Source organism: Petaurus breviceps, unplaced genomic scaffold (genome assembly GCF_028583685.1).
Source record: "Petaurus breviceps papuanus isolate PSGF00001 unplaced genomic scaffold, PetGlider_PUasm1.0 356, whole genome shotgun sequence".
NCBI classification, from domain to species: Eukaryota; Metazoa; Chordata; class Mammalia; order Diprotodontia; family Petauridae; genus Petaurus; species Petaurus breviceps.
Genome location: NW_027186290.1, coordinates 835,873 through 859,730, shown reverse-complemented (window position 1 = coordinate 859,730; position 23,858 = coordinate 835,873). Strand labels below are relative to the sequence as shown.

The 23,858-nt window shown below is 52.9% G+C and overlaps 2 protein-coding genes and 1 long non-coding RNA gene across 5 annotated transcripts in view; 1 reads left to right on the top strand and 2 right to left on the bottom strand.

Moving 5' to 3' along the window:
- Window positions 1-1,472, top strand: part of LOC138168297 (uncharacterized) — a 2,883-nt gene extending 1,411 nt beyond the window's left edge. Inside the window, exon 2 of the long non-coding RNA XR_011170088.1 lies at window positions 24-1,472. This is a non-coding gene — a long non-coding RNA (uncharacterized lncRNA). The remainder of the gene's footprint in view (window positions 1-23) is intronic.
- Window positions 1-16,248, bottom strand: part of GCFC2 (GC-rich sequence DNA-binding factor 2) — a 19,143-nt gene extending 2,895 nt beyond the window's left edge. The window contains exons 1-14 of one of the 3 annotated variants that reach the window (XM_069097347.1): window positions 15,957-16,248; window positions 15,353-15,445; window positions 15,012-15,116; window positions 14,229-14,417; window positions 13,507-13,607; window positions 12,846-12,964; window positions 12,382-12,568; window positions 11,174-11,297; window positions 10,262-10,352; window positions 9,990-10,087; window positions 7,192-7,391; window positions 3,880-4,030; window positions 2,696-2,817; window positions 1,872-1,948 (exon numbers count right to left, since the gene is read on the bottom strand). In XM_069097347.1, the coding sequence (XP_068953448.1) occupies window positions 1,872-1,948; window positions 2,696-2,817; window positions 3,880-4,030; window positions 7,192-7,391; window positions 9,990-10,087; window positions 10,262-10,352; window positions 11,174-11,297; window positions 12,382-12,568; window positions 12,846-12,964; window positions 13,507-13,607; window positions 14,229-14,417; window positions 15,012-15,116; window positions 15,353-15,445; window positions 15,957-16,140 (1,841 nt within the window). In that variant the 5' untranslated portion in view covers window positions 16,141-16,248. The remainder of the gene's footprint in view (window positions 1-1,871; window positions 1,949-2,695; window positions 2,818-3,879; window positions 4,031-7,191; window positions 7,392-9,989; window positions 10,088-10,261; window positions 10,353-11,173; window positions 11,298-12,381; window positions 12,569-12,845; window positions 12,965-13,506; window positions 13,608-14,228; window positions 14,418-15,011; window positions 15,117-15,352; window positions 15,446-15,956) is intronic. The other 2 variants (XM_069097349.1, XM_069097348.1) reach the window with 2 other exon arrangements.
- LOC138168284 (zinc finger protein 420-like) overlaps window positions 1-23,858 on the bottom strand; it is a 771,269-nt gene that overhangs the window by 558,188 nt on the left and 189,223 nt on the right. The gene's annotated exons all lie outside the window — the stretch shown is intronic.

Here is a 23,858-nt window from a genome sequence, read left to right as displayed (position 1 = left end):
AATCCACCAGAGATGGTGGAGAGGTGAAACTGACCAGAGATGCTGCAACAGTGGAATCCACCAGAGATGGTGGAGAGGTGAAACTGACCAGAGATGCTGCAACAGTGGAATCCACCAGAGATGCTGCAACAGTGGAATCCATCAGAGATGGTGGAAAGGTGAAACTGACCAGAGATGCTGCAGAGGTGAAATCGACAGGCCTTGCCACCATATCGGATGTGGGGGGAGGTGAGAGATAGTGGGAAGTCTAGGATGCCTCCTAGGGTGGGAGCCTGGGGGACTGGGAGGCTAGTGGTGTCTTTGACAGTAATAGGGAAGGTGTATAGGGAGGGTTTAGGGAGAAAGCATGAGTTTCAGATGTCTACTGGACGTCCAGCGGGAGATGTTTAAAAGGCAACTGGAGATGTGAGATTGGAGGTCAGCAGAGAGTTTGGGATGGGAAAGGTTTTGAGAGTCATCAGCACAGAAAAGGTCATTAAGCCCACAGGAGCTGATGAGATCAAGTAGTCTAGAGGAAGAAGAGAAAAAAGCCTAGGACAGCCCTGAGGAACAGCTATGGTTGCAGGGCATGATGAGGAGGATTCTGCAAAGGAGAAGTCAGTGAAGGAGGAGGAGGATGGGGAGCGGGGTAGTGTCACAAAGAGCTTGAGAAAAGTGACTGAAAGAGTCAAAGGCTATGGACAATGAGGATGGAGTAAGGACTACTGGATTTGGTGATTAAAAGATCACTGGTATTTATACCGGCTCTTTTTGTGGTGGCAAGGAATTGGAAATTGAGGGATGTCTATCCATTGGGGAATGACTGAACAAGTTGTGATATATAACTGTAATGGAACACTATTGTGCTCTAAGAAATGATGAGCCGGAGGACTTCAGAAAAACCTGGAAAGACTTGAATGAAGTGATGCTGAGTGAGGTGAGCAGAACCAGAAAAATGTTGTACACAGTAACAGCAACATTGTTCCATGGCCGATTTAACAAAAAGAGCCTTGGCTCTTCTCAGCAATACAGTGATCCAAGACAATTCCAAAAGACTCATGATGGAAAATGCCACCCACATCCAGAGAAAAACCTATGGAGTCTGAATGCAGATGAAACCTACTGTTTTTTGGGGTTATGTGGCTTTTCTCTTTTGTTCTGTTTCTTCTTTCACAACGTGACTAATGTGGAAATATATGTACAACCTACATCAGATTGATTGCTGTCTTGGGGAGGAGGTGGGGAAAAAATTGGAACTCAAAATCTTATAAAAATGAATGTTGAAAACTGTCTCTACACATAATTGGAAAAAATAACATTTACCAAAAAAAAGTGTCTTAGGTCTTACTATTCCAGTCTCTAAGATTAAGGAAACCAAAGTGGGTGATGAATATGTCATTCACTTGGGAAGCTTTATTTTTTATGTAATACTTTTGATCACCTTTACTTTCAAAAACAATACCAATTATAATAAAGCTATTTAAAAAGAAAAAGATCATTGGTGACTTTGGAGAGAGGAGTTCTGGTGGAATGATGAGGTCAGAAGCCAGAATGTAAGAGGTCAAGCAGAGACAGTGGAGGCACTGAGTGTAGGAGGCCTTTTTGAAGAGTTTAGCCACAAAGGACACATAGGATGACAATCAGTGGAAATGGAAAGGCCAAGTGAGAGTTGTTCAGGATGGAGGAAACATGGCCATATCTGTAGAAAGGAAGGAAGGAGCCAGTAGAGAAGGAGAGATTGAAGATAAGGGAGAGGTTCAGTGGAAAGTGGGAGAGCTGGGAAGGTGGGGAGGGGTGGGGGTGGGGCAGGGGAGCTTAGGCCAGAAAGCTCACTCCAGCAGGCAGTCCTAACAATGTCTGCATGACATCATTCCTCCTGTACCAATTCTTACCCTTGTGGATAAAGGGGAATAAAGACATCTTCCTCAACTGCCTTCTTCAGTCTTGCAACAACCGAGTCCATCAGCTCCTAGTGTTTAGAGGTGAAGACCTCAGTAAATTAAGAAAGTCAGGGAAAAGGCAAGGTCCTTGAAGGTGCTTGCTCCCTGGCCTATGGGGGATGCTGGACTCCAGCCCCCCCCTCACTTCTTTGGAATACTCATGACCCATGTTGCTCCCTATGTCCTCCCTGAGACTGACTGAGGAGGCAGGAGCATCCCACTGCTGTGCTCTGTGAATGGCCCACCCAAAGCATGCCCCTTACCCTGGCCCCAAGGCCTACCAGCTCACGAGACACGGGGCCCTTGGTGGGGAATCAGCCTGGGGGGATGCTGAGACCTCTGAGGTGAAAGCCCCAGAGCCTGCTGTCCCCTTTGACAGGGTGCAGACAGGTGGCCCCTTCTCTCTCCTTCTGGTTTCCCCTCTCTGTAGATCTGTCCCTACCACCTCTGGCCTCCTCAGTCTTTCTCTCTACCCCAGGCCCTACAGTCCAGTCAGAAAGACCCCCTTAGCCTCCATGCCTTGGCACCAGCTGGCTGACCATTGGCCCTCATCACCTCTACTGTTGAGAACCCTGGCTGTCTTTCCAGGTTCTGCTCAAACACCACCTCTTACAGGAAACCTGCCCTGATCTTACCAAGAGCTTAAAGTAACTTTGTACCTATTCTGCGCCTACCTATCCATGTCCTCACTGCCTCCTGCCCTGGTTCCCCATGAGCTCCCCTGGGGCAACAAAAGAGCCCTCCCCAGACAAGGGCCCTGGGAAGGGCTCACAGACCTGAGCGGCATGACCTCTTCTGCCTCTTGCAGCTGCACAAAGGTCAAGAATCTCCCTAGAATGCTGCACCAGATTTCTGGTCTGCGATGTAGACAGAGGGTCCCAAAGGAATCTGACAAAACCTGAAAGAGACGTCCTGTCTTTTGGCCCAGCCAAGGTGGAGGTGGCCCCATGTCCCCAGCCCAGCCCTACTCCCACAGAGGCCCTCAAAGAATGGCCTGGTTTCTTCTTCCCAGCACATGCCACTGTTTGGTTTCCAAGGCGGAATGCGGGAGTCCTGGCTCATCAGTGGCACACATCACTGACAAATATAGGCAGGCCCTCCCCCCAACCCATTCCATCACCAAACAGGCCAGACTCCTGGCATGTCAGGGGCCAACTGACCAAGCCTGGGTGCACCCACCAGAATGAGCAAAGGCCAGGAAAAAGGGAGGAGACTGGAGAAGTTAGGGGGAACTGCTCAAGAATGAACACCACAGGGCCAGAAAGGTCACCCAGCTAGCCGTGGCCAGGCAGAGTGAGCACAGCAGCCCAGGCAAGCCAGCCCTCAGGCCATGTGAACACACCTTTGGTGGGCACCCAGATGGCACAGTGCTAGGCACTGTGGTCCCTGCCTCATTGCAGAGGAGCCCAGAAGCACCCAAGTCAAGAAGGGGCCTGCCTATCCTTGGCTTCAAAGCTGGCCTCTGCCCTGGATAGGTCCATTCAGGAAAGTCTCTAATTAAGAGAGGTTGATATGGAGCAACTGTCCTCCAGACCCGTCTGAGGCCAAGGGACCCAAGCAAACCACACAGTTCTGCCTTATCACCAGAGGTGCCCACCAGACAGCTCAGGGGTCATCACATTTAATCTATGGCAGCCTGGGGCAATGACTAGACCCTCAGAGACATGGCTTGGGGGCAGGTAACCCCAATTCCACCTGGCTCTCCTCACGGACCCAAGAGGCAGCGAGAGGGGAAAGGAGCACAACCAGATCAGTGGGCAGTTCACAGCCAAGGCCCAGGAGCCCGGGGCTCACAGCCTGCCCTACTGCTGGCCTGCCTAGACCATGAGGGTGGTTGGTTTGCTAAGAAAACCACAGGCCACGCATGAGCACTGATTAGGCACCACCTGTACTGGGGGCAATGGAGGCCTCAGGACCAGGTGGGGCCCACGGCTCAGTGTCCACGGCTGACAGGCAGTACCTGTGATGTGAGGAAGGACAGTCTTGTCCAGAGCAGCTGGCAGGATTTCTCTGTCAGGGCTGTCTTCCTCCCTCTGGGCTGCTGCCCCAACGTTGGCAAATCCCTGCAGGGACTGGAACCAGGGCATGCGCTGCAGACTGATGCAGTCCACCTTAAGAGGAAACAAAGCGGGAGAAACACTGGCCCTCAAGCGGAATCCGAGCAGCCAGCCCTCCAAGTGTCAGATTCACACTTATGTCGCCAAGCCTGGCGAAAGGAACCAGAAGGACCGAGTCTGAACCCTGCCTGAGACACTGCCAACCCAAGTGACCCAGGGTACTTCACTTCTCCTGGGCTGTTTCCTCATAGGTAAAACAAAACAAAAAGAATCATTCTGACTTTCCAATATTGTTGTAAGGATGAAATGAGAGCACTGACTATCAGCTCTTCTCGAACCCTGGTGCCCAGAACTGAGCACAGTCCTATGGATGGCGCCTGAGCCCTCCCTCACCCAGCACCGTGGGCACCCAAGATGGTGCCCCTGAATGGCACCAGGCCCACCTGGCCCATTCTGACCCCCAATTCACCCTTCCTCTCCTCACTGGGACTGCTGATCTCTATGGTCTCAGAATGCCATTCTTCTTGGTCAACCAATCAGTTAACAAACAGCGCCAAGTACCATACTAAGCAGTTGAGATACAAAAAGAGGTAAGACAGTCCCTGCCCTCAAGGAGCTCACAATCTAATGGGGAAGACAACATGCAGACAAATAGAAAACAAGTCATATGCACAGAGGGAAGGCACTGGAACAAAGGGGAGTGGGAGAGATTTCCTGTAGAAGGTGGGACTTTAGTTGGGACATACAGGAAGCCAGGAAGGTCAGCAGTTGAAACAGAGGGAGACAGTGGGAGAAATGGGAGATAGAGAAAATGGCCAGAGCCAAAAGACAGAGGGTCTTTTTGTGTGACAGCCATGAGGTCAGGGTCACTGGATCCAAGAGCAGGGGACGTAAGGTGCAAAAAGGTAGGAGGGGGTAAGTTTCAAAGGGCCTTGAATGCCAAGCAGAGCATTTTGTGTTTGACCCTGGAAGCAATAGAAACCATTGAGGTTTACTGAGAAGGAAGGAGTGACATGATCAGACCTTTGCTTTAGGAAGATCAATTAGGTGTCTAAATGAAGGGTGATGGGGACTGACTGGAGACAAATAGACCCCCCCCTTCCCCCCCAGCAACTACTGCCATAATCCAGGTGTGAAGAGATGAGGGCTTGCACCAGGGGGAGGGCAGGTTCAGAGGAGAGAAGTGGGCATGTGGGAGAGATGTTGCAGAGGTGAAATCAACAAGAGATGCTGCAGAGGTGAAACTGACCAGAGATGTTGTAAAGGTGAAATCAACAGGCCTTGCACCATACTGGATGAGCGGGAAGTGAGGGAGAAGCCCCAGATAGCTCCTAGGACAAGAACTTGAGGGACCAGGGGGACAGAGACAGCTGGTGGCACATGGGATAGTCAAGATGATGCTGGGGAAGTCACTTAATCTCTGTCTGCCTCGGTCTCCTTCCCGCCTACTCTCAGGGCTGTAAAGCACTCCGCACAGTGTCTGACACTTCATAAAAGCTGGCTATCGTTATGATGGCGGCTCTTTCAATAGCAATAGGGCAGTTCCAAAGACGGAAGGGTTCTGGGGGGAAGATCGTGAGTTCTGTTTCGGACGTGCTGTACATAAGATGGCAGCTGGAGATGACTGGCTGGAGGTCAGCAGAGAGACCACGTCAGGACAGATGGATTTGAGAGTCATCAGCACAGAGATGATCATTAAATCCAAGGGAGCTGAGGAATCAGTGTAGAGAAAGAAGAGGAGAGAGCCCAAGGCAGAGCCTGGGACGGACCGACTTCGACCCATATGGAAACTGAGGAAGAACATTCAAATATGGAGAAGGAGAACAAGAAGAGAGGAGTGTCAGGAAACTAGGGAGAAAATAGCCAAGGAAGCCACTGGATCTGGGATTAAGAAATCATTGTATGTGTGGGCTTTTTTTTCTTGGGGTGGGGGGAGGTTGGGAAGGGGAAAAATGTGAACCTGAAAATAAAATAAAATAAAAGATTTGAGAAAAAGACCATTGGAAACTGTGGAGAGAGCGGTTTCAGTTGAAGGGTGAGAGAGTGAAGGGTCAGAAGCCAGGCGGCAGGTAAGAAGAGAGAGGACAGAAAGGGAACCGCCTTTTCAAGGAGTTTAGCCACAAACGACAGGAGAGACACTGGACAAGAGTTAGGGAGGATGGATGGACCAAAGGAGCGATGCCGAGCTGGGGGCAGGAAGAAAGCAGACAGTAGAGAGGGAGAGAAGGAAGATACGGGACGATGGGACCAAAGAGGGGGCAATCTGCGGGAAGAGGTGGGATGGAATGGCATCGCCTATGCAGGGAGCAGGGTTTGCCTTGACAAAAGGGGGCACCTCTTTCTGTGAGCCTCCTGAAGGCACAGTCTGTCTCCTTGTGTCTCTGCACCTTCCATGGCCAGCACACACAAGGCCCACACCAAGTGCTGGCTACATGCCTGCCTGCACCTTTCCCTCAGACCCCAAGCTGCCCCACCAAGGCTCTGTCTGTCACTTCTAGGACCAAGTGCTGTGTTTTAGGCCTGAGTGCTCAGCCCCATGCCACCCTGGCTCACAGGCCATGTGCACACACAGTCATCTCACTTTTCCCCATCTGCACCCCCACCTCTGCTCAGTGTCTCAGCCACAAGAAATCCCACAAGGGGTCCTCCAGCCTTGGTTGATGGCTTTCCAGGGCCTGTGTTCAGGTCTGGCATCCTGCCCCTCCCCTCCTAGAGCTCCTGGTTCTGGTCTCTGGGGCCGAGCAGACTAAGGCTGATCACTCCTTCTGTGATCCCCCCTCAGAGCCATGAAGATGGTTCCATGTCCCCCCTGCCAGCTTCCTCTCTGAAATTTCCACAGTGATCTCTGCTGGTCCAATTCACTTTACACCTAGGTTTGGACTGACTCATTCCTCTACTGAAATCCTTTTCCCACTTCACTCCTCCTTTGTCTGAGCTGCCAAGCCTGAGGGCCCCAGGCCCAGAGTCTCTGGCCTGTCTTTGGTCTGCCTCTGGCCCCCAGAGCGCCTGTCTGGGAAATGCCTGTTTTTTTTTTTTATTCTGGGCACTGCTCACGCCTCTTTGAACTCAACAACCGGCTACAGCCAGAGCTGCAGATGTAGGTGTGGACAGGAAGCCCCCGAGAGACGTGGTGCTTTGCCCATCCAAGCCCAGGCTCCAGCCGAGATTCTTGTGGAGACCACACGATTGTCATGTTCCTCAGGAAGCACAAATACCTTCAGAGGGTTCCAATCCAACATCTGAATCCTTATGAAGGGACTAAAAAGTTTGGGTAAGCAGAGACTGGCGTAAGCTTCATGATAGGAATCAGGAAACTGTTCTCGCCATTGCTGGAATTTCAACAAAATCTTCTGGACATCAGAAAATTCCTCATTGACATCTTCAAAAACACTGTGGCAGCTTCGTAAAATAGCCCCTGTGGGATCAAAGGGCAAAGCCAGGTGGGCCACAAGGGGAAAGGGCAAGGCAGGCTCCTCAGGCGTGACCCCACCCCCACACCTCGCCCCCAACCTGCCCAGCGACTTGGAGAGCACAGCCGCTATGTCCACGCTATAACGAGCGGTGGTGATGCCCAGGATGTCTAGGACACAAATGCTAAAGAGAACAGCTTCAAAGCATCCACGAGCAAAGCCTTGGAGAAGAAGACAGCTTGGGCATGAACCCAACTAGAATTCTTGGAACAGATGGAAAAAAGAGGGTCAAATGTTTTTGACACTAAAATGAAAGCACTAGGGGAGAAACTGGAAAAGAAATGAGACCTCTAGGAACGAGCAAAAATGGGATGGGGATGAAGAACACAGCACTCTGGGGGCCGAATGGAGAGCGCGGGGGCAGGCCGAGCCCTCGGCAGCACACAGACCCCTCACGAGGACACGGTGGGGGGCAGCGGCGCAGGAGAGAGGGGGAACCGAGGGGCAGCACAGGCCCGAGAAAGGGAGCAACCCAGGATGATTCTTATTTCCACACAAACAAAGACAGACGATACATTGTGATGGGAATGCAAATTTGGAAGATCTTCCCTGCCCCTAGGCTAAAGTGCACCTGGAGCCTGGGGAGGGAGGCTTGTTTTTCAGTAAATACTTCTTGATTGGCCAGTGGGTCAATAAGATTGTTACATTCTCTGAGCCAGGAGAAGGCTATATAAGCCCTGATGTGTAGCTTTGTTTTGGGGCTCACTTTGAGAAGTGCTCTGTGATTTGATTTGGATTCTGGGAAGCCGTTGTTGAGAGTCCCCCAGCTTTGAAAAACCCAGATGTGGAAACCCAGATGTTGACTGGGTATGGATGTAATGGTTGGACAGTTTGGAAAGCTGTCTACTTGATCAGTTTCTGTCTTGATAATTCTGCCTGTATACTTTGAGGTTCGGGGTGCTGACCTTTTCTCCTGAACAAGGTAAACGATATATGTCTGACTGATTAAAGTAAGCTTGTTAACCCATTTTGAGTTGCTTTCCTTTATCAAAGCAGATCCAAGAATCTGTATGGGCAGCAAACCCTGAGGACGTGCTTGGGGTGCTTGCCGCTACAGTATACATACACTCCTCCACACACATATACACATTCACACACACACATACGGCATACCACACACACACACCCCATATGTATACATACGCTCCTCCACACGCATATATACATTCACACACACACATACGACATACCACACACACACTCACACACCCCATATGTATACATACGCTCCTCCACACGCACACATACATTCTTACACACACACACATACAATATACCACACACACAGATACATACACAACTCACACACCCCACATGTATACATATGCTCCTCCACACACATATACACATTCACACACACATACAACATACCACACACTCACACACCCCATATGTATACATACGCTCCTCCACACGCACATATACACATTCACACATACACATACAACATACCACACACATACCCCACATGTATACATATGCTCCTCCACACACATATACACATTCACACACACATACGACATACCACACACACACACTCATAAACCCCATATGTATACATACGCTCCTCCACACACATATACACATTCACACACACATACGACATACCACACACACACACACAACTCACATACTCCATATGTATACATATGCTCCTCCACATGCACACATACACATTCACACACACATACAATATACCACACACACAACACAGATACCTTCACAACTCACACACACCATATATCTTCACATATCTACCACACAAAGCACATGCACACACAACATACGCAGACATACTGCACACCCCCCACATACAAGTACCACATACCTATACTGCACAAATGCATACATACATTCACACACGTGTACACATAAGTCATACGTGACACATACATAGAAACCATACACACCAGATGCGTACACCACACATACAGAAATATACCCACACTCACCTACTTCACACACACACACACACACACACACACACACACAGAATTTTGTACAGAAATACATTTGATTCATTGGGGAACTGGAGGGAAAGGGGAGAAGGATGACCAGGTCAAGGGGGGCACATGTCCTGAGACAAAGTCTAGTCCAGAACGCATAACCCAGGGTATGAGACGACTGTGGGGGGGGGGTACAGCATAAGCCCCCTTGTCAGGCCACCCTGGACCTGTGACCTGGAGCTGGGTAGATTCTAGGGAGTGCCAGGAGAACCAGGATTCCCGAGGACTCAGGAGACCCATGGGTGGTCCACCACTGGCTGGAGAGAGGGGACAGTTCCAAGGACACGAGGGGATGAGCCAATGGACAAAGCTGTAGTACGTGACTGGATACAATTGTAACAGAGGTTTTGTTTTTCTTTCTCAACTGGGAGGGGATGGAAGGGTAAAGAAGGCAGACTTTGGCTGACTGACTGCAAAAAGAAAACTGAAATTGCAATGTTTAAAAGCAAAACAAGCCAAAAGGGAGGGGCAGGAGGGACAGGCCCTGCAGGAAGAGCTTCCTGGAAGCACAGGATGCCCCAGCCTACCAGCACTAACCTCGCCTTTCCCGGAAGTCCATCCCCTCATCATCATCTTCACCCTCGCTGGACATGCCTTCCTGATGCTGGGACCTCTCCCGACTCTCTGTCTTGCATCTTATAAAACAAATATCACCCTTTTCTCAATAAGGGACAAAGTGCAGCCTCAGAGTTGGAGAAAGCAACCACAGACCGCCCAGGGGGCCCTCCCCCCATGATCTAGGGGCTGCCCTGTTCCCAAGAAGGTGCCTTCAGAGCAGCGTCAGGTAGGCTCCGGCTCTGCTCGGTTACCTGTGGGCAGTGGCGGTCTCTTCTAGGAGTTTCTGGGCGCCAACATCTTCCACCAAGCCCCCAGGCTCTGGGGTGTCATCTGTCTTTCTGGCTAATGACAAAGAGCCCAGCGTCACGAGACGACAGCTCCACTGGCCAGCCGCGTCTACCCCACTGCTGGCCTGGAAGCCCCCTCTCTGGCCCCTCTCCCTGTCGACCGAGCTGCCCACCTGGAGCCAGAGGAGCCCAGAACAGTCTCTTGTCTGTCTCCCTCTCCCTTCCCCCAGCATTAGAGTGCTCTGAGCTCAGGACAGGAGGACTGTCCTCAGGGACAGCCTCCCAAATCCCCACCCGGCTTCTCCTCGGGCCTGGGTCCCCATTCTTGCACCTCTTACATGGCTGGAGGGATGATGGAGCCCAAAGAGATCTCGGGAACGAGGTCTGCTGTAAGCTGGGGGGAGCCCCTGCCCTCAGCATGATAGTGGACATCCCAGAGGCACCCCCAACAGAACTCGGGGGCCTTCCCTAACACTGGAGAGGGCACCACCCCACCCCTCCCAAGCCAGGGGTCTGACATGCCCCTTCTCCCCTCTGACCTCTCCCCCACCCTGGGACAGGCCCTCCCACCCTCATGCCTGGACCATGGAAGGAGCAGCTGGAGGGCTCTGACTGCCAAGAGTCTCTCCCCACTCGGACCTGTCCTCCATTCAGCCCCCAAAGGGATTCTCCTAAAGCACAGGGCTGTCCATGTTCTGAATTCCAGGGGTTCCCTATGGTCCTCAGGATCAAACACAGCCCCATCTGTCTGGTCCTCCAGGCTCTTCCCAGCGAGGCCCCAAACCCATTTTCTCCTACAGGCTCCCCCTTCACACTTCCACAACCAACCTCCTGTCCTCACACGCTCCTGCCTCCCTTCTGCTTTTTCCACCTCACCTGCCAGGAGCTGGAAGTGCGTGGCTGCCTTCTGTAATGCTGCCTGCCGCCGCTGCAGGCAGGAGGCGGCGCGTTCCTGAAGGAGGGAATGCATGGCTGCCTCAAGCCGCTGAATGACCACGATCTGAAATGTGGGACCAGAAGATGGAAGCAGGAGGAGGCAAACGGCGGCAGGAATTTGGGAAACGTACAAAAAGAGGAGCTACTTTGGAGAACCCAAAGGCCACCCAGAGCCACGGCGGGAGGCTAGAGAGGCCACTAAGGCTTTGGCCCCCAGCCACGGCCCACTGAGGTCCGGTGGGCATCGCCAGCCCTGCCCTCGTGTGACCTAGGTTGCAGTCTGGGGGCCTCCCCACCTACTGGAGCACAAGCCGTTATTTTAATGACATTTATGGTGCGGAATCAGAGCGTACAGGCCCCATGGAGGGTTCTGTCATGACATGCTTCTCTGTCAGGCCAGTGCATGCGCTAGGAGTTAACAGCATTCTCTGTGGTCTCCTTGGGATAACTCTGAGGACCTGCACCGGACACACGAGCCTCTCTGAGTGACGCATGGCTGCACATGGTCACTGCCTGCGTGCCATCCCCAGGCTGACCGCGAGCACCCGACCAGCGGTGGCAGCCGTCACCCAGAAGGTCTGCGTTGTGGACATGGTTAGTTGGGTAAACGCATGGGAACACATAGGACTGCAAAGGAGACACACGCTCATGGAGCTCTGGCAGAGAAGCCCCGCCCTGCCCAGTGAACGGCAAACAGTCACCAACATCTGGGACCACTGGAAAGAGCTGAGCTCCATGCCGCCCCACAGCAGAGGAGCATGGGGCGGAGTTGGAAGCCCCTCGGAGGCGGCCTCTTCTGCTGTGTGGGGGTCATACCCAACAGCCTTGGGGGGCCCTCCCGACCCTACAATCATCTACACTCAGCCGGGCCCATAACCCTCTACCTCCAAGGCCTCGGTTTCCCTCATCTGTGAAATGAAGATGATAATCTGCAACGTTCACCAAAGGTCATCACACTCCCAGGGAGTGACTCCAGCTCAGGGCTGGCAGCCTCTCCCTCACCCACCAGAGATCCTGGGAGGTGGATGCCGTGATCACAGCTCCAGGGGACTCAGAGACCTCCAGCCACCTCGGGACGGCCACCCAACTTCCCTGAGCGAGGGCCGCAAGGACCCAGAAAGCATGCTGCCAGTCTGCCAGTCCCGTACCTTCTCACTAAGGCAGTCGACCAGGGCAGACAGGTAGGCCTTCAGGCTCCTGTAAAAGGCATATGTGGGAGCAGGATCTGGTGCCTTCTCAAGGGCCACGATGGCATTCTTGGCACTGTCCATGTTCTGCAGGCATCTCTCATACTCCCTCTGGTGGGAACGGTGCACGCCCTCCAAGGATGCCAACCTAAATCCAGGGACCAGAGGCCAATAATTCGAATGCTGTCAGGGACCTGCAGACGGCCCACCTGAGCAGTGGGCGGGGCCCCACCAAGGGCCATGGGCTCCCCACAGCACCTGTCTTGCCCACCTGGGAGCTACGAGCTATTGCTGTCTCTCTCACAGCCTCTGAGCCCTTCATGCCCCCCCCAGGTGACCTCCCCTGCTGTGGCTGTCCAGCTACTCCATGGACAAGCCAAGTGTCTGCACGTGGTGATTCCCTGGGCATTCTGGATTCCACTTACCGGCTACTCAGCTGTTTCTTGATGATTTCCAAGTTCACTGGGGGAAAGGAGATGGGCCAGTCCATGGTTCTCTTCAGCATGTGACGGTTCTGGACATCAGAAAGATCGGGGACAGTTGCCTAAAACAACCAGAGAGTATGTGGGTCCTTTCCCAGTCCCCTTGTGGGTCTCCTAGCATGTGGACCTCCCTCCCTGAAGGCCCAGACCTGGGTCCATGCCAAGGCCGGCGCCTCCCTCTCTCCTAGGCTGCAAGGGGGTGGCACGGGGGTGGGGGGTGGTACACAGGGACCATGGATCAGCAATACCGCATGATATAATCAGATTCCACTGACGCACTGGGTAGTTTTACCAGCCTGTTTTTTCTTTCTTTGTTTTTGGTTATAAAGACAGCTTTCTGGGGGTGAGAGAGCCATTGGGAAATGCCAGGGGTGTAGAATCCAAAGATACCCATAAAAATTTAAAGTGGAAAAGTTATTTGTTGAACTGAATTAAATCTACCCACAGAAGAGAATATGAAAAATCAGGCAAAATCTTTTTACTCAAACCAAGCGAGCTCTGGTGATGATGGAGGGAAGGGACCCCCACCCCCATCCCAACAGCAGAACAAGCCCCTCTGCTCCCAGGAAGACCTCCCCCGGGGCCTCCAAGGGCCACATGGTACCGTGTCTGTGTGTCGTAGAGCCTTCCTCATCTGCTGGGCCTCCCAAACATCTTGAGCCTCCTCCTCTGAGCTGCCCCCCTGCCTGCTATCACTGCTGGAGGCTAGAAGGAAGAAGGAAGGGCTCAGCATGGCCCTTCAGCCCTCCACCCTCTGCCAGGGGCCTTGGCCTCTCAGCTAAGGCCTGTAGACAGCACTTAGCCTCCAAGTCTGGGTGGGGTCAGGTCCCCTACCACACCCCTCCTCTGCTACAGGCAAAATGGTATATGGCCTGCAAAGGCACTGGGTAGGAAGCCAGACGACCTGGGTTCAAATCCTGCCTCTGACACATCAGACCTGCATGACTTTGAGTCACTTTTCTGAGTCTCTAAAACCAGGAGAGGGGTCATCTTTGTAAGAGGAGGCATTCCCCACCACCAAATGGGCAAAGGACAGGTACCAACAGGCAGTTTCTGGGAAAGAAATGCCAGTTTACACGCCCTCTGAGGCTCCACCTCACACCCATCAGATTGGGACACTCATGCCCTGTTGGTGCAGCTGCGGCCCAACAGGTCTGCCGGCTCTGCACCATCTGGACCGAGGAACTGCGCCTGCCCTGGGACCCTCGGCGCACACCCTAAGGAGACCAAAGGAAACAAAGATGCCCGTTCCGAGCCTCTGGGCAGTGGCAGAGCGCTGGACGTGAGAGCTGATGAAGGGGTCGGTTCAGGAGCCGGGGCCCTCACCTCCTGGGCCAGCCCCTCTGGAGGCAGGCCCATCCTCAGAGTCAGTGTCGCTGCTCTCCTTTAAATCCAGGACGTGGCCCCGCGGCCTCTCACTCAGCGGCAGGTAGTCCTTCTGTGCCTCCGGCCCCGGCCGCCGCCGCCGCCGCCTTCTTCGATCTGCGCGGGCTCGGCTGGGCTCAATGAGGCTCCCTGGGACACGGGAGACCGGCAGCGTTGAGGACCCTTGTCCGGGGCTGGCAGCCCCCCCGCAGAGGACTTGGGTGTGCTCACCAGCCGGGACCACATGTGGGGAGCCCCGACCCCCCATCCCACAAATCCCTGCCCTCCTTTTGGGTGTGAAGCCACGGAAACCAGACAGACCCTCCTTCCCTGCCCCAGGCGCTCCCAGCCCGTAGTCCCCTCCCTGGTGCCACGGCACCACAGGGCACACCCGGTGGGCTCGCCCCGGAGGACCACCCCCATGCCTTCGTCTGCGCCTCTCCCACCTCCCTTGTCCCTCCTGGTCTGCCCAGCCCCCCGGCTGCAGCGGCCAGGACGTGGGAGAGGAGGTGCCGGAAGACCTCGGGGCCCCAGTCTATGCGCTGTGCTCTGCGTCCACCCTAAGCTCCCCGGGGAGCGGAGACCCCTGGGCCGCCAGTCCCCGGGTGAGAGGACCCGACAGAGGACGGAGACCTCGGGCTGCTGATGGCCCTCGGGGTCAGGTCTGCGGGGGACCCCAAACGGAGAGGGGCTGGCATCGGACTGCGAGCTCCCAGGGCGGGGCTCCGCGGCTCAGCCACGCACCTGGCCGGGAGTCCTGCGCCCCGTCTCCAGACGAGCTCCCGGAGAAGTCGCAGCCTCCAGCCTCGGCATCCTTCTCCTCCTCGCAGCGGGGAGCCGGGGGGCACCCTGGTGGTGAAGCAGAGGGGCCGCGATCCTGGTTAGCGCCAGGGCCGGCCCCAATGGGGGGGGGGCTCCCACAGGACTCCTGAGCGCTCCTCCATGGGGAGCAGATGCAGCTCCGCCCTCCCCGGGCACAGCATACCCCGATCTTGAGCCCCAGGGCAGACCGCCATCCCCAGCCATCCCCATCCCCACAGCCTCCCTTAGAGGCTACAGCGGACGCGCCCCTGGCGCTCACCCACCAGAAAAGCCACCATGCGCCTCTGGAGAACTGGAGCAACTGTCAGGTGCAGCTGTGTGCACACCTGGAGGGGCAGCTGCAGACTGGGAGGCACCTGTAGACGCAATGGGAAACTGATGCAGTGCATTGGCGTGGGACCAGGGGTTGTGTTCTGGTGGTGTCTGGAGGTTAGAGGGGCAGGGAGGCCAGAGCTGGGAGGGACAGACGGGGAAACTGAGGCAGTGTGTGTTGTGGAGGGGGAGGGCCTGGAGAGGTCAGGGGGCTGGGGAGCCATGGGGACAGAGGCACAGAATGGGGGTGAGGCTGGGGTCTCTGCGTCATGACCCACCCTGAGGAGGTGGTGGAGGCCGGCCCCGCTCCAGTCTCTGCCCCGCCCACACTGCCTCAGTTTTCTTCTCCTAGGTAGGGCCTCCCGTCTCCCTAGCCCTCCCCATGGAATCGATGAGATCGTTCATCCGATGCGAGAGGAGCTGGTGGAACAAGGGAGCTCTCGGACATCGATTGACTTTCCCTGGGCTCCCAGCACGGAGCGCCCAGGCCGCATGCGTAGCAATCCCCGCGCATGCGCGCGTACCCGTCAACCCCACCGCTACCCCAACACGGACCTGCGCGGCGCGAAGTCGCCCATACGCGGACGCGACCTCGACTCCGCGGAGCCCCGAGGGCGCGCTGGGAAATGCGGCCGCCGCGGCCCGCATCGGGCTTGGGCCTGGAGTCAGAGTCGGGGTCAGAGCTGGAGCCGGAGTCGGCCTGGCGCTGGCGGAAGCTCCGCGGAGGTCGCTGAGACATAGTCCAGACTCACTGCGCCGGCGCGAAGCGCTGTTGGTTCCCGCTCCCCGCAAACTGAATAAGACACTTTCCGAAGAAGGCGCCTGCGCAGTGAGCCCGCACGAATTGCTCCGCCCCCTCCGCCATTCGAGGCCTCGCTGCGCTGCCCATCCCCCATCCTGCAGCCAGGCTCCTCCCCAGCGTGGGGAAAGGCCGCCCTGGCAGAGGCTGGAGGTGGGAGATGGAGGCTTGCTTCCCCCCCATTTAAAGGGCCAGCACCGGAGTTCCCGGAGGGCTGATGGTCCCCCCACCTCCCCGGAGCCCCAGTTAACCCCCCAGGGCTGGGGGGGGGTGCGTGCTTTAATCGTGGGTGTGTCGGGGACCCTGCGTCCTGCCAGAGATCATGCGGGGCGGGGTGCCATGCGGGGCGGCGCAGAGGTGAGCGCGTGCCTGGCCTGGGGGCTCCTGGGGGTCAAGCCGAACTTGAGGACCTTCCCCGATTTGGAAATGCCCTCTGCCCCTAATGGGGGTGCCCACCTGCAGGCTGTGACCCCGAAGGAGGTCCCTTTGGGAATGGGTTGCAGCCTGCCGATGTGTCCCTGTGGCTGCTCGGATTCTCCCTGCACTAGGTAAATGATACATGTTTGATTGATTAAGGTAACATTGTTAACCACGTCGAGTTGCTTTCAGATCGCAGATCCTGTGCTGGCCGCCTCCACCGGGGCAGGGATGGGCTGAGGCCAGCTTCCCCCGCCCCAGAATTTGTTCTGAGACAAAGTTTGGATGTGGCCTGTGTAGGAAGGGCCTCCTGGGTGGCGCAGTGGGTAGAACACAGCCTCTGGAGACCCTTCACAGCTGTGAGACCCGGGGAAGATCGCTTAGCCTCTGTCTGCCTCCGTGTCCTTAGCTGTAAAACGGGGGTGATAATAACAGCACTGGCCTCCGAGGATAATATTTGTAAAGCTCTCAGCACAGGGCCTGGCACACAGGCGTTTCTAAATGTTTCCTTCCTGTATGCCAGCTAATTACTGGAAACACCGACTCTGCTCTGAAAGAACTCACTAATGAGGAACCATGCAAACAACTGTGTAAAAAGAAGTTGTAGACAGGATAAAGGGGGGAGAATCCAATGCTCACATTAAGGACAAGGAGAAGAGGCTTCTTGTGGAAGGTGGGATTTGAGCTGGGACAGAAGGATGCCAGGTGGGGGTGAGGAGGGAAAGCGTTCCAGGCATGGGAGAGAGCCAGAGAAAATGCCCAGAGTTAGCAGGCGAGGTGTGACGTTAAGGGAATGTGAAGGTCTTCTCTGTCCCAGAGTAGGCATGTAGAGCCCTAGTCCACAGCTGTGGAGCAACAGGGAGTTTCCAATTAAGTGCTGGGGGCGCAAGGACTTCCAGGGTCCTTGGCGCTCCGCCAAGTGGGGCCGAGGCTTTGTTGTATATTCTGGGAGGGTGGCATTTTGCTTTGAGGGTTCGCTCCTGAGAAGAATCTTTTGATTTTTCTGGTCAAGACTGAGTGGTGTGTTCAGAGCCCCCCGACTGCCTAGATGTCTGAGCTCCCTCAATCCAGTGATGTGTGTAAAGTGAAGGCAGGATTGCTGTGTTCAGCCTGTCTGTTGGTCTTTGTGCTGATTTCCCTGCTTGTATTTTCTCTACTCACTTCTTTCTCTGTAACTAAAGTAAGATTGTTAATCCCTTAAAAGCTGTCTTTCTTTTATAAAGCAGATCAAAAGAACCTGTGCTAACAGGCCATCCTGGGTGTGCCAGGATGCTTGCTAAAAATTACAGGACTGAAAGGGATAAGCGTGATTCAGGAGCTTCTTCAACCCTTTAGAAATAGCGTGTTTGATCCTCAAAACAACCCTGGCAGGGCCCTGGGTGGCACAGTGAATAGAGCACCAGTCCTGGAGTCAGGAGGACCAGAGTTCAAATATGGCCCTAGACACTTGACATACTTACTAGCTGTGGACCTTGGGCAAGTCACTTAACCCCAATTATCTTGCCTTTCCCCCTCCAAAAAATACCCACAACCCTGGGAGGCAGGTTTTTATAGTTGAGGAGATGGAGGCCCAGGTGGAGTGACTTGCCAAGGTTCACACAGCTATTCAGATCTTCCTGATTCCAGGCCCAGCTCTCTGTGTACTGTACCCCCTGACCACCAGGATCACTGGATCAAAGAGAAGTATCAAAAGACTGGAAAGGGAGGCAGAAGGGAGGTCATGAAGAGCTTTGACAGCCAAATTGAGCTTCTAATATTTGATCCTGGAGACATTAGGGAGCCACTGGAGTTTCTTGAATAGGGGATGTCATGGTCAGACCTGTGCTTTAGGAAAGTCATTTTGGTGGCTGAATGGAGAATGAATGGGCCAGAGGGGGAAAACACTTGAGGACAGCAAGCACCCCAGCAACTATTGCAGCGGTCTAGGAATGAGGTGGTTATGGTCTGCACTAGGGTGGCAATGATGGGGTGCTTGGGATCTATGTTTGTAACATCAGTTTGTAAGATCAATTTGTAAAACCAGTCTGTAAAATCACATTCTCCCTCCCCCCCACCCCAAGCCTCAGAGCATTAACTCTGCCCCTTCCCCCTGCCAGCACTCTGCCCAGCAACAACTCATGAACTGTTTATTTCTGCTTGGAACAATAACAAGCTACATCTATGAATCCTTCACTAAAACATCTATAAACATTTTAGCTTAGGTAAATGTTATCTCCCTTTAGTATAGTGACCAGCTTCACCTATGAGTCCTTCAATGCACTATCTGTAGGTTAACTCCTCAGCCAATTATACACATACTGAGTCTCCGTTAGCCTTGGTTCCCAACATCCATCTTGTCAAACATGACACTGATGGGTGGCAGACTGGGCACTTCTCAGTCAGCCCTTGACCACTGACTTAGTTTCAGGCCTAAAACCACACCTCCAGGCAGTCCTCCCACTTCTGCCTTGGGCTATTTCCCAGTGAATTATGGGCAATATGCCTGCGCAGTTGATATTAAAAGTGCATGTTCATTTAAGCACTGACTACTCCTTAACTCCTCCCTAATCCCACCCTTACCCACCTAGTTAGCATAATTGACACCTGATTTACTGTCTTGACTCCTTAAAACTATTCCTCTGACTTCTTTAAGTTTGCAGGTTCCCTAAGAATCCCTGCCTGCTGTAAAGTATAACAACAAACTTTTCCAATCTTGACTCCAACTTTGCTTGGGCCTACTGAATTCTTTCCAGACTGAATGGCAGGGATTCTGGTCATTGATCTTGATCAGAGTTCCTGTATAACCTATTCAGCAGTAGTGCTGTAGAAGTGAAACCAACCCAAGATGCTGTAGTGGTGAAATTGACAGACCTTGGCACCATATTGGATGGGGGTGGTGGGGTGCCCAGGATGAGTCCTAGGTTGGGAGCGAGGCACTGGGAGGAAGGTGGTGTAGGGAAGTCATAAGAGGGAGATGTTTGAGGAACATGAGTTCTGTTTTGGACATGTTGACATGTTTAAGATGTCTACTGGACAGCCAGTTTAAGGTGTCTGAAAGACAGTTGGAGATTAGCAGAGAGTTTGGAGCAGAAAAGGTAAATCTGAGAATCATCAGCATTGAGTCTGACTCTTCATGACTCCATTTGGGGTTTTCTGGGCAAAGATACTGGAGTGGTTTGCCATTTCCTTCTCTAGCTCATTTTACAGATGAGGAAACTGAGGCAACCAGAGTAGATTGATTTGCCCAGGGTCACACAGCTAGTAAGCATCTGGGACCAGATTTGAAATCAAGAAGATGAATTTTCAGACTCCAGGCCCAGCACTCTATAACCACTATACCACCTAGCTACCCCTATCGTTAAATCCATGGAAGCTGATGAACTAGGTAAATGAAGTAGTATAGATGGAAGAGAAGACCCAGGACAGACCCCTTAGGGCACCTAAGGTTAGAAGGTGTGATCTGGAGGAAGATCCCTAGGAGAGCTAAGACAGGCAAGTCCTGACAACCCAGAGAGAAGAACATGTCCAGGAGGAGAGAGTGATCAGCTGCATCCAAGGCAGCACAGAGGTCTGGGAGGGTGAGAACGGAGAAAAGCCCATGGGGTTTGGTAACTTCAGAGAGAACAATTATGGTGGAACGGTGGGGTTAAGAAGAGAGTGAGGGAAGAGAAAGTGGAGGCAGCCTTTGGGAGACGTTAGCCGTGGAGGGCAGAAGAGAAATAGGACCATGGGCAGCTGAAGGGAACAGTCCGGAGAGGGGGTTTTCTGGACCAGGGAGATCTGGCTGTAGGTGGGGGAGGAGGGGAAAGTGAAGATTCTGCTGTGGTGACAGGGTCTCTGCCAGAGAAGACAGCGTAGAATGGACTCACTTGTGCTTGGGCAGAGGAGTAGAGGGATTTCTCCTTGTGAGGCGGGGGAGATGGGCAGAAGGCACTTGCATGCTGTTGGATCATTCCATTTTCTGGGAACCTCTGGGGCGTGCTCCTCATCCAAGGAGCCAGTGATGCCTGCCCACAGATGGAGGAAGTGCTTTGTTCTCTGCTCAGTCCATTGTATGTGCGTCCCAGGGGCTTGGCCCATTTCTCAGCACTTGACTGCACCTCAGGGTGCCAGAGACAGGCTGGGCCTGGAGTCAGGAAGACTTGAGTTCAGTTGTGTGACTCTGGGCCAGTCACTGAACTCGTTTGCCTCAATTTCCTTGCCTACACAACAAAGATAAAAATCGTGCCTACCTCTCAAGGTTGTTGTAAGGATAGAATAGAGTCCTATTTGTAAAGCGCTTGGCACAGTACCTGGCACACAGTAAGCATTTAATAAATGTGTGTTTGCTTCCATCACACTCATACTCCCCTTTTGAAGGTACTGTCCAAGCATTTCCCAGGTGCAGACCCCTGACCTGCCAGGACACACTGCTCCTCTTTCGGCTTCAGGATAATCATGGTGGCCATTGGCATTTCCCTTGAGAAATGTATAGTCTTCTGTCTATACGAAAGGATTTCTAGCAGCTCTTTTCTGGGGGCAAACAATTGGAAATTGAGGGGATGCCCATCAGTTGGGGAACAGCTGAACAAGCTGTGGTATGCCATTGTGATGGAATACTATTGTACTATAAGAAATGAGGAGCAGGGTGCTCTCAAAAAAACTGAAAGACTTGCATGAGCTGAGGCAAAGTGCGAGGTAAGAAGATCAACTGTGGATGACATAGCCATTCTCAGCGATCCAAGACAACTGGGAAGGACTTGGGACACACAGTGCTCTCCAGCCCCAGAGAAAGAACCAACGGGTCTGAATACAGATTGAAGCAGACTTTATTTTTCTTGAGTTTTTTTCCTTGTTTGTATTTTCTTTCACAACATGACAATTATGGATATGTTTTGCAGGACTACACATCTATAACCTACATAGAATTGCTTGGTTTCTCAATGAGATGGATGAGGAGGGTGAAGGGAGAGAATTTGGAACTCAGAGTTTTAAAAACAAATGTTAAAAATTGTTTTTACATGTAACTGAGGGGAAATAAAATGTTAATAAAAAAGAGTTTACGCTTGTGAAAATCACCTCCTTCCTGGCAACTCAGAAATCCCCAAACTCTGAGGGCAATGTCCCTGTCACCTTGTATTTATTGTCATGCTTGCTCCTGGCATAAGGCAGGAGAAGGAGAAAGAGAAATTCCTTCGCTTGTCTTCCTGGAGTCTCTTCATGGCCTTTGCTGCGGGCCTTGGCATCAGTGAGGAATCCTCGGCTAGTTTCCAAAGCTCAGTGGCCTTGCTTTGGAGTGACAAAGTGCGTCAAAGCCCTCCAGTTGCAGGCTTGTAAGCCGCATTGGCCATGTGGGGTCCTACATGTATTCCTGACTACCCTTGTGTGTAAAGTTCACACCTACTCTTCCCACTCTTCAAGGACATGAGCGGATTTGTGGGAGATTGCCACACCTTGTGGTGGGGGAAATACTTTTTTTTTTTTTAAAGCAATCGGGGTTAAGTAACTTGCTCAAGGTTACATAGCCAGTTATTTCTGGGTGTGGTGCTGAGTATCTGAGCCCGGATTGGATCCCCAGTTCATCCCGACACTGGGGCCCATGCTCTTACTCACCGAGCCACCTGGCCACCCCTAGGGGGAAATACTTTCTAACTACGTTAGGGCTGCCCTTAGGATCGTGAAAATAGTAACAGCCACGTCTCCTGTGTGGTTGAGTGAGCCCCAAAGGCCCCTGCATCCTCTGTTGAGCTTCCTCAGCCTCGTTGGTGCTGAAGGCTGTCTTCTCATCAGCCTCTCCTGATGTAGTTTGGGGCACTGCTAGCCTCTGGTAACTTTTCTGACTGTCTGAGGGAAAGGTCATCATGTGGTCTATATCACCTAACATCAGTAGAGAGTAGAGTAGACGAGGGACATAGGACCATAGGCACCATGTGCCCACAACCATGTGGTGGCTCCAGACGACGCACCCAAGTAGTGCCTGCCACTGCTGCTGATGGTACTTCTCTGTCATCTTGGAGGCCCATAGCATTTCTTCCTCATCACTCAAAAGCCACTAGGAAGACAGCATCCTTCCTTTTAGTAATGCCTTTGATTTCCATGCTTAACACGTAATGTCAGTGCTTTTCATTAGTGTAAAACAAGTGGACAGGAGGTAACAGGCTACCCCACTATCATGCCCTTCTGGAAACATGCTTACCAAAGCTTCTGTGGGGAGATCATAGACACAGCCTGCTGCCCATGCTTTAAAAACTGTGCCCCCATGTCAGATGTGGCCCTTGGAGGTGAGGGGTGGGAAAGGAAGAAAAATGGATAATTCAACCAAGCTCCGGCCTTGCTTCCAATCTCAGCCATATGGAGCACTCTCAAGGCTGGAGTTGTCCAGGAGAAACTTTTTGGTGGTAAGGATGGAGGGAAAGACCTGGAATAGTCACTGCTTGTGCTAGGGGGAGGAAAGCCAGGCCCTTCCACTGAAAACTTGCGGGTTACTACTTTGGGGTTGTTTTGGTGTCCAGGTAGAACCCTGCAGGAGAGATGATGAAACATGGAGAGGGTGGGCTGAGTGATAATGGACTGAAGGGGAGTCATTTCTCTTTCTTACTGGTTTGGAAGGGGCTGGCCTCTAGGAGTAGGCATGCCAGGGCTCACAGAAGTTACACCAAAGAGAAAGCTGAGGGAGCCCAGAGAAATGAATTGATTTGTCCAAGGTCACACAGGCAATAAGTTGGCAAGGTTGGGATGGAGAGAGCAGCATCCTTCCCCTCCAGCAGCTTATAGATCAGTACATGGTAGTTAGCAGGGACAGTCAGGAATCACGAAGAGATGTCACAACCACCCCCCCACCCATCACTTGTGGCCCCTTCAGGGGCTCTCTCACCAGCCATTACCCCCCTTGATGCTGGGTGAGCCACTGATCAGTTCCCTATGCCCGCCGGCCCCCAGGCTCCTCCCAGGTTTTGCCCATGGGCCTCCAGTCTCCTCCGGTCCTCATTAAACTACCGACAGGATTTCATTTAGGTCTTCTTGGCCTTCTCTAATTCATAACAATGGGGAATTAAAATTATTTAATTTCACAAATAAAATGAATTTCATTTTTGTTCACTTTATGGTTAATTTTTTCTACAACAAAATACAATTTTTTCTTTTTTAAATCCTTATTTTGTAGTTCTAACATTGGCAGAGGGCTATCTATGGATCATTTTTAATTCTTGGCCCCAAGGGTCCACTGATTTAGATCTCCAGGGCAGGGAGACTTGGCTCCCGCCCGCCTCTGACTCTCTGAGCTG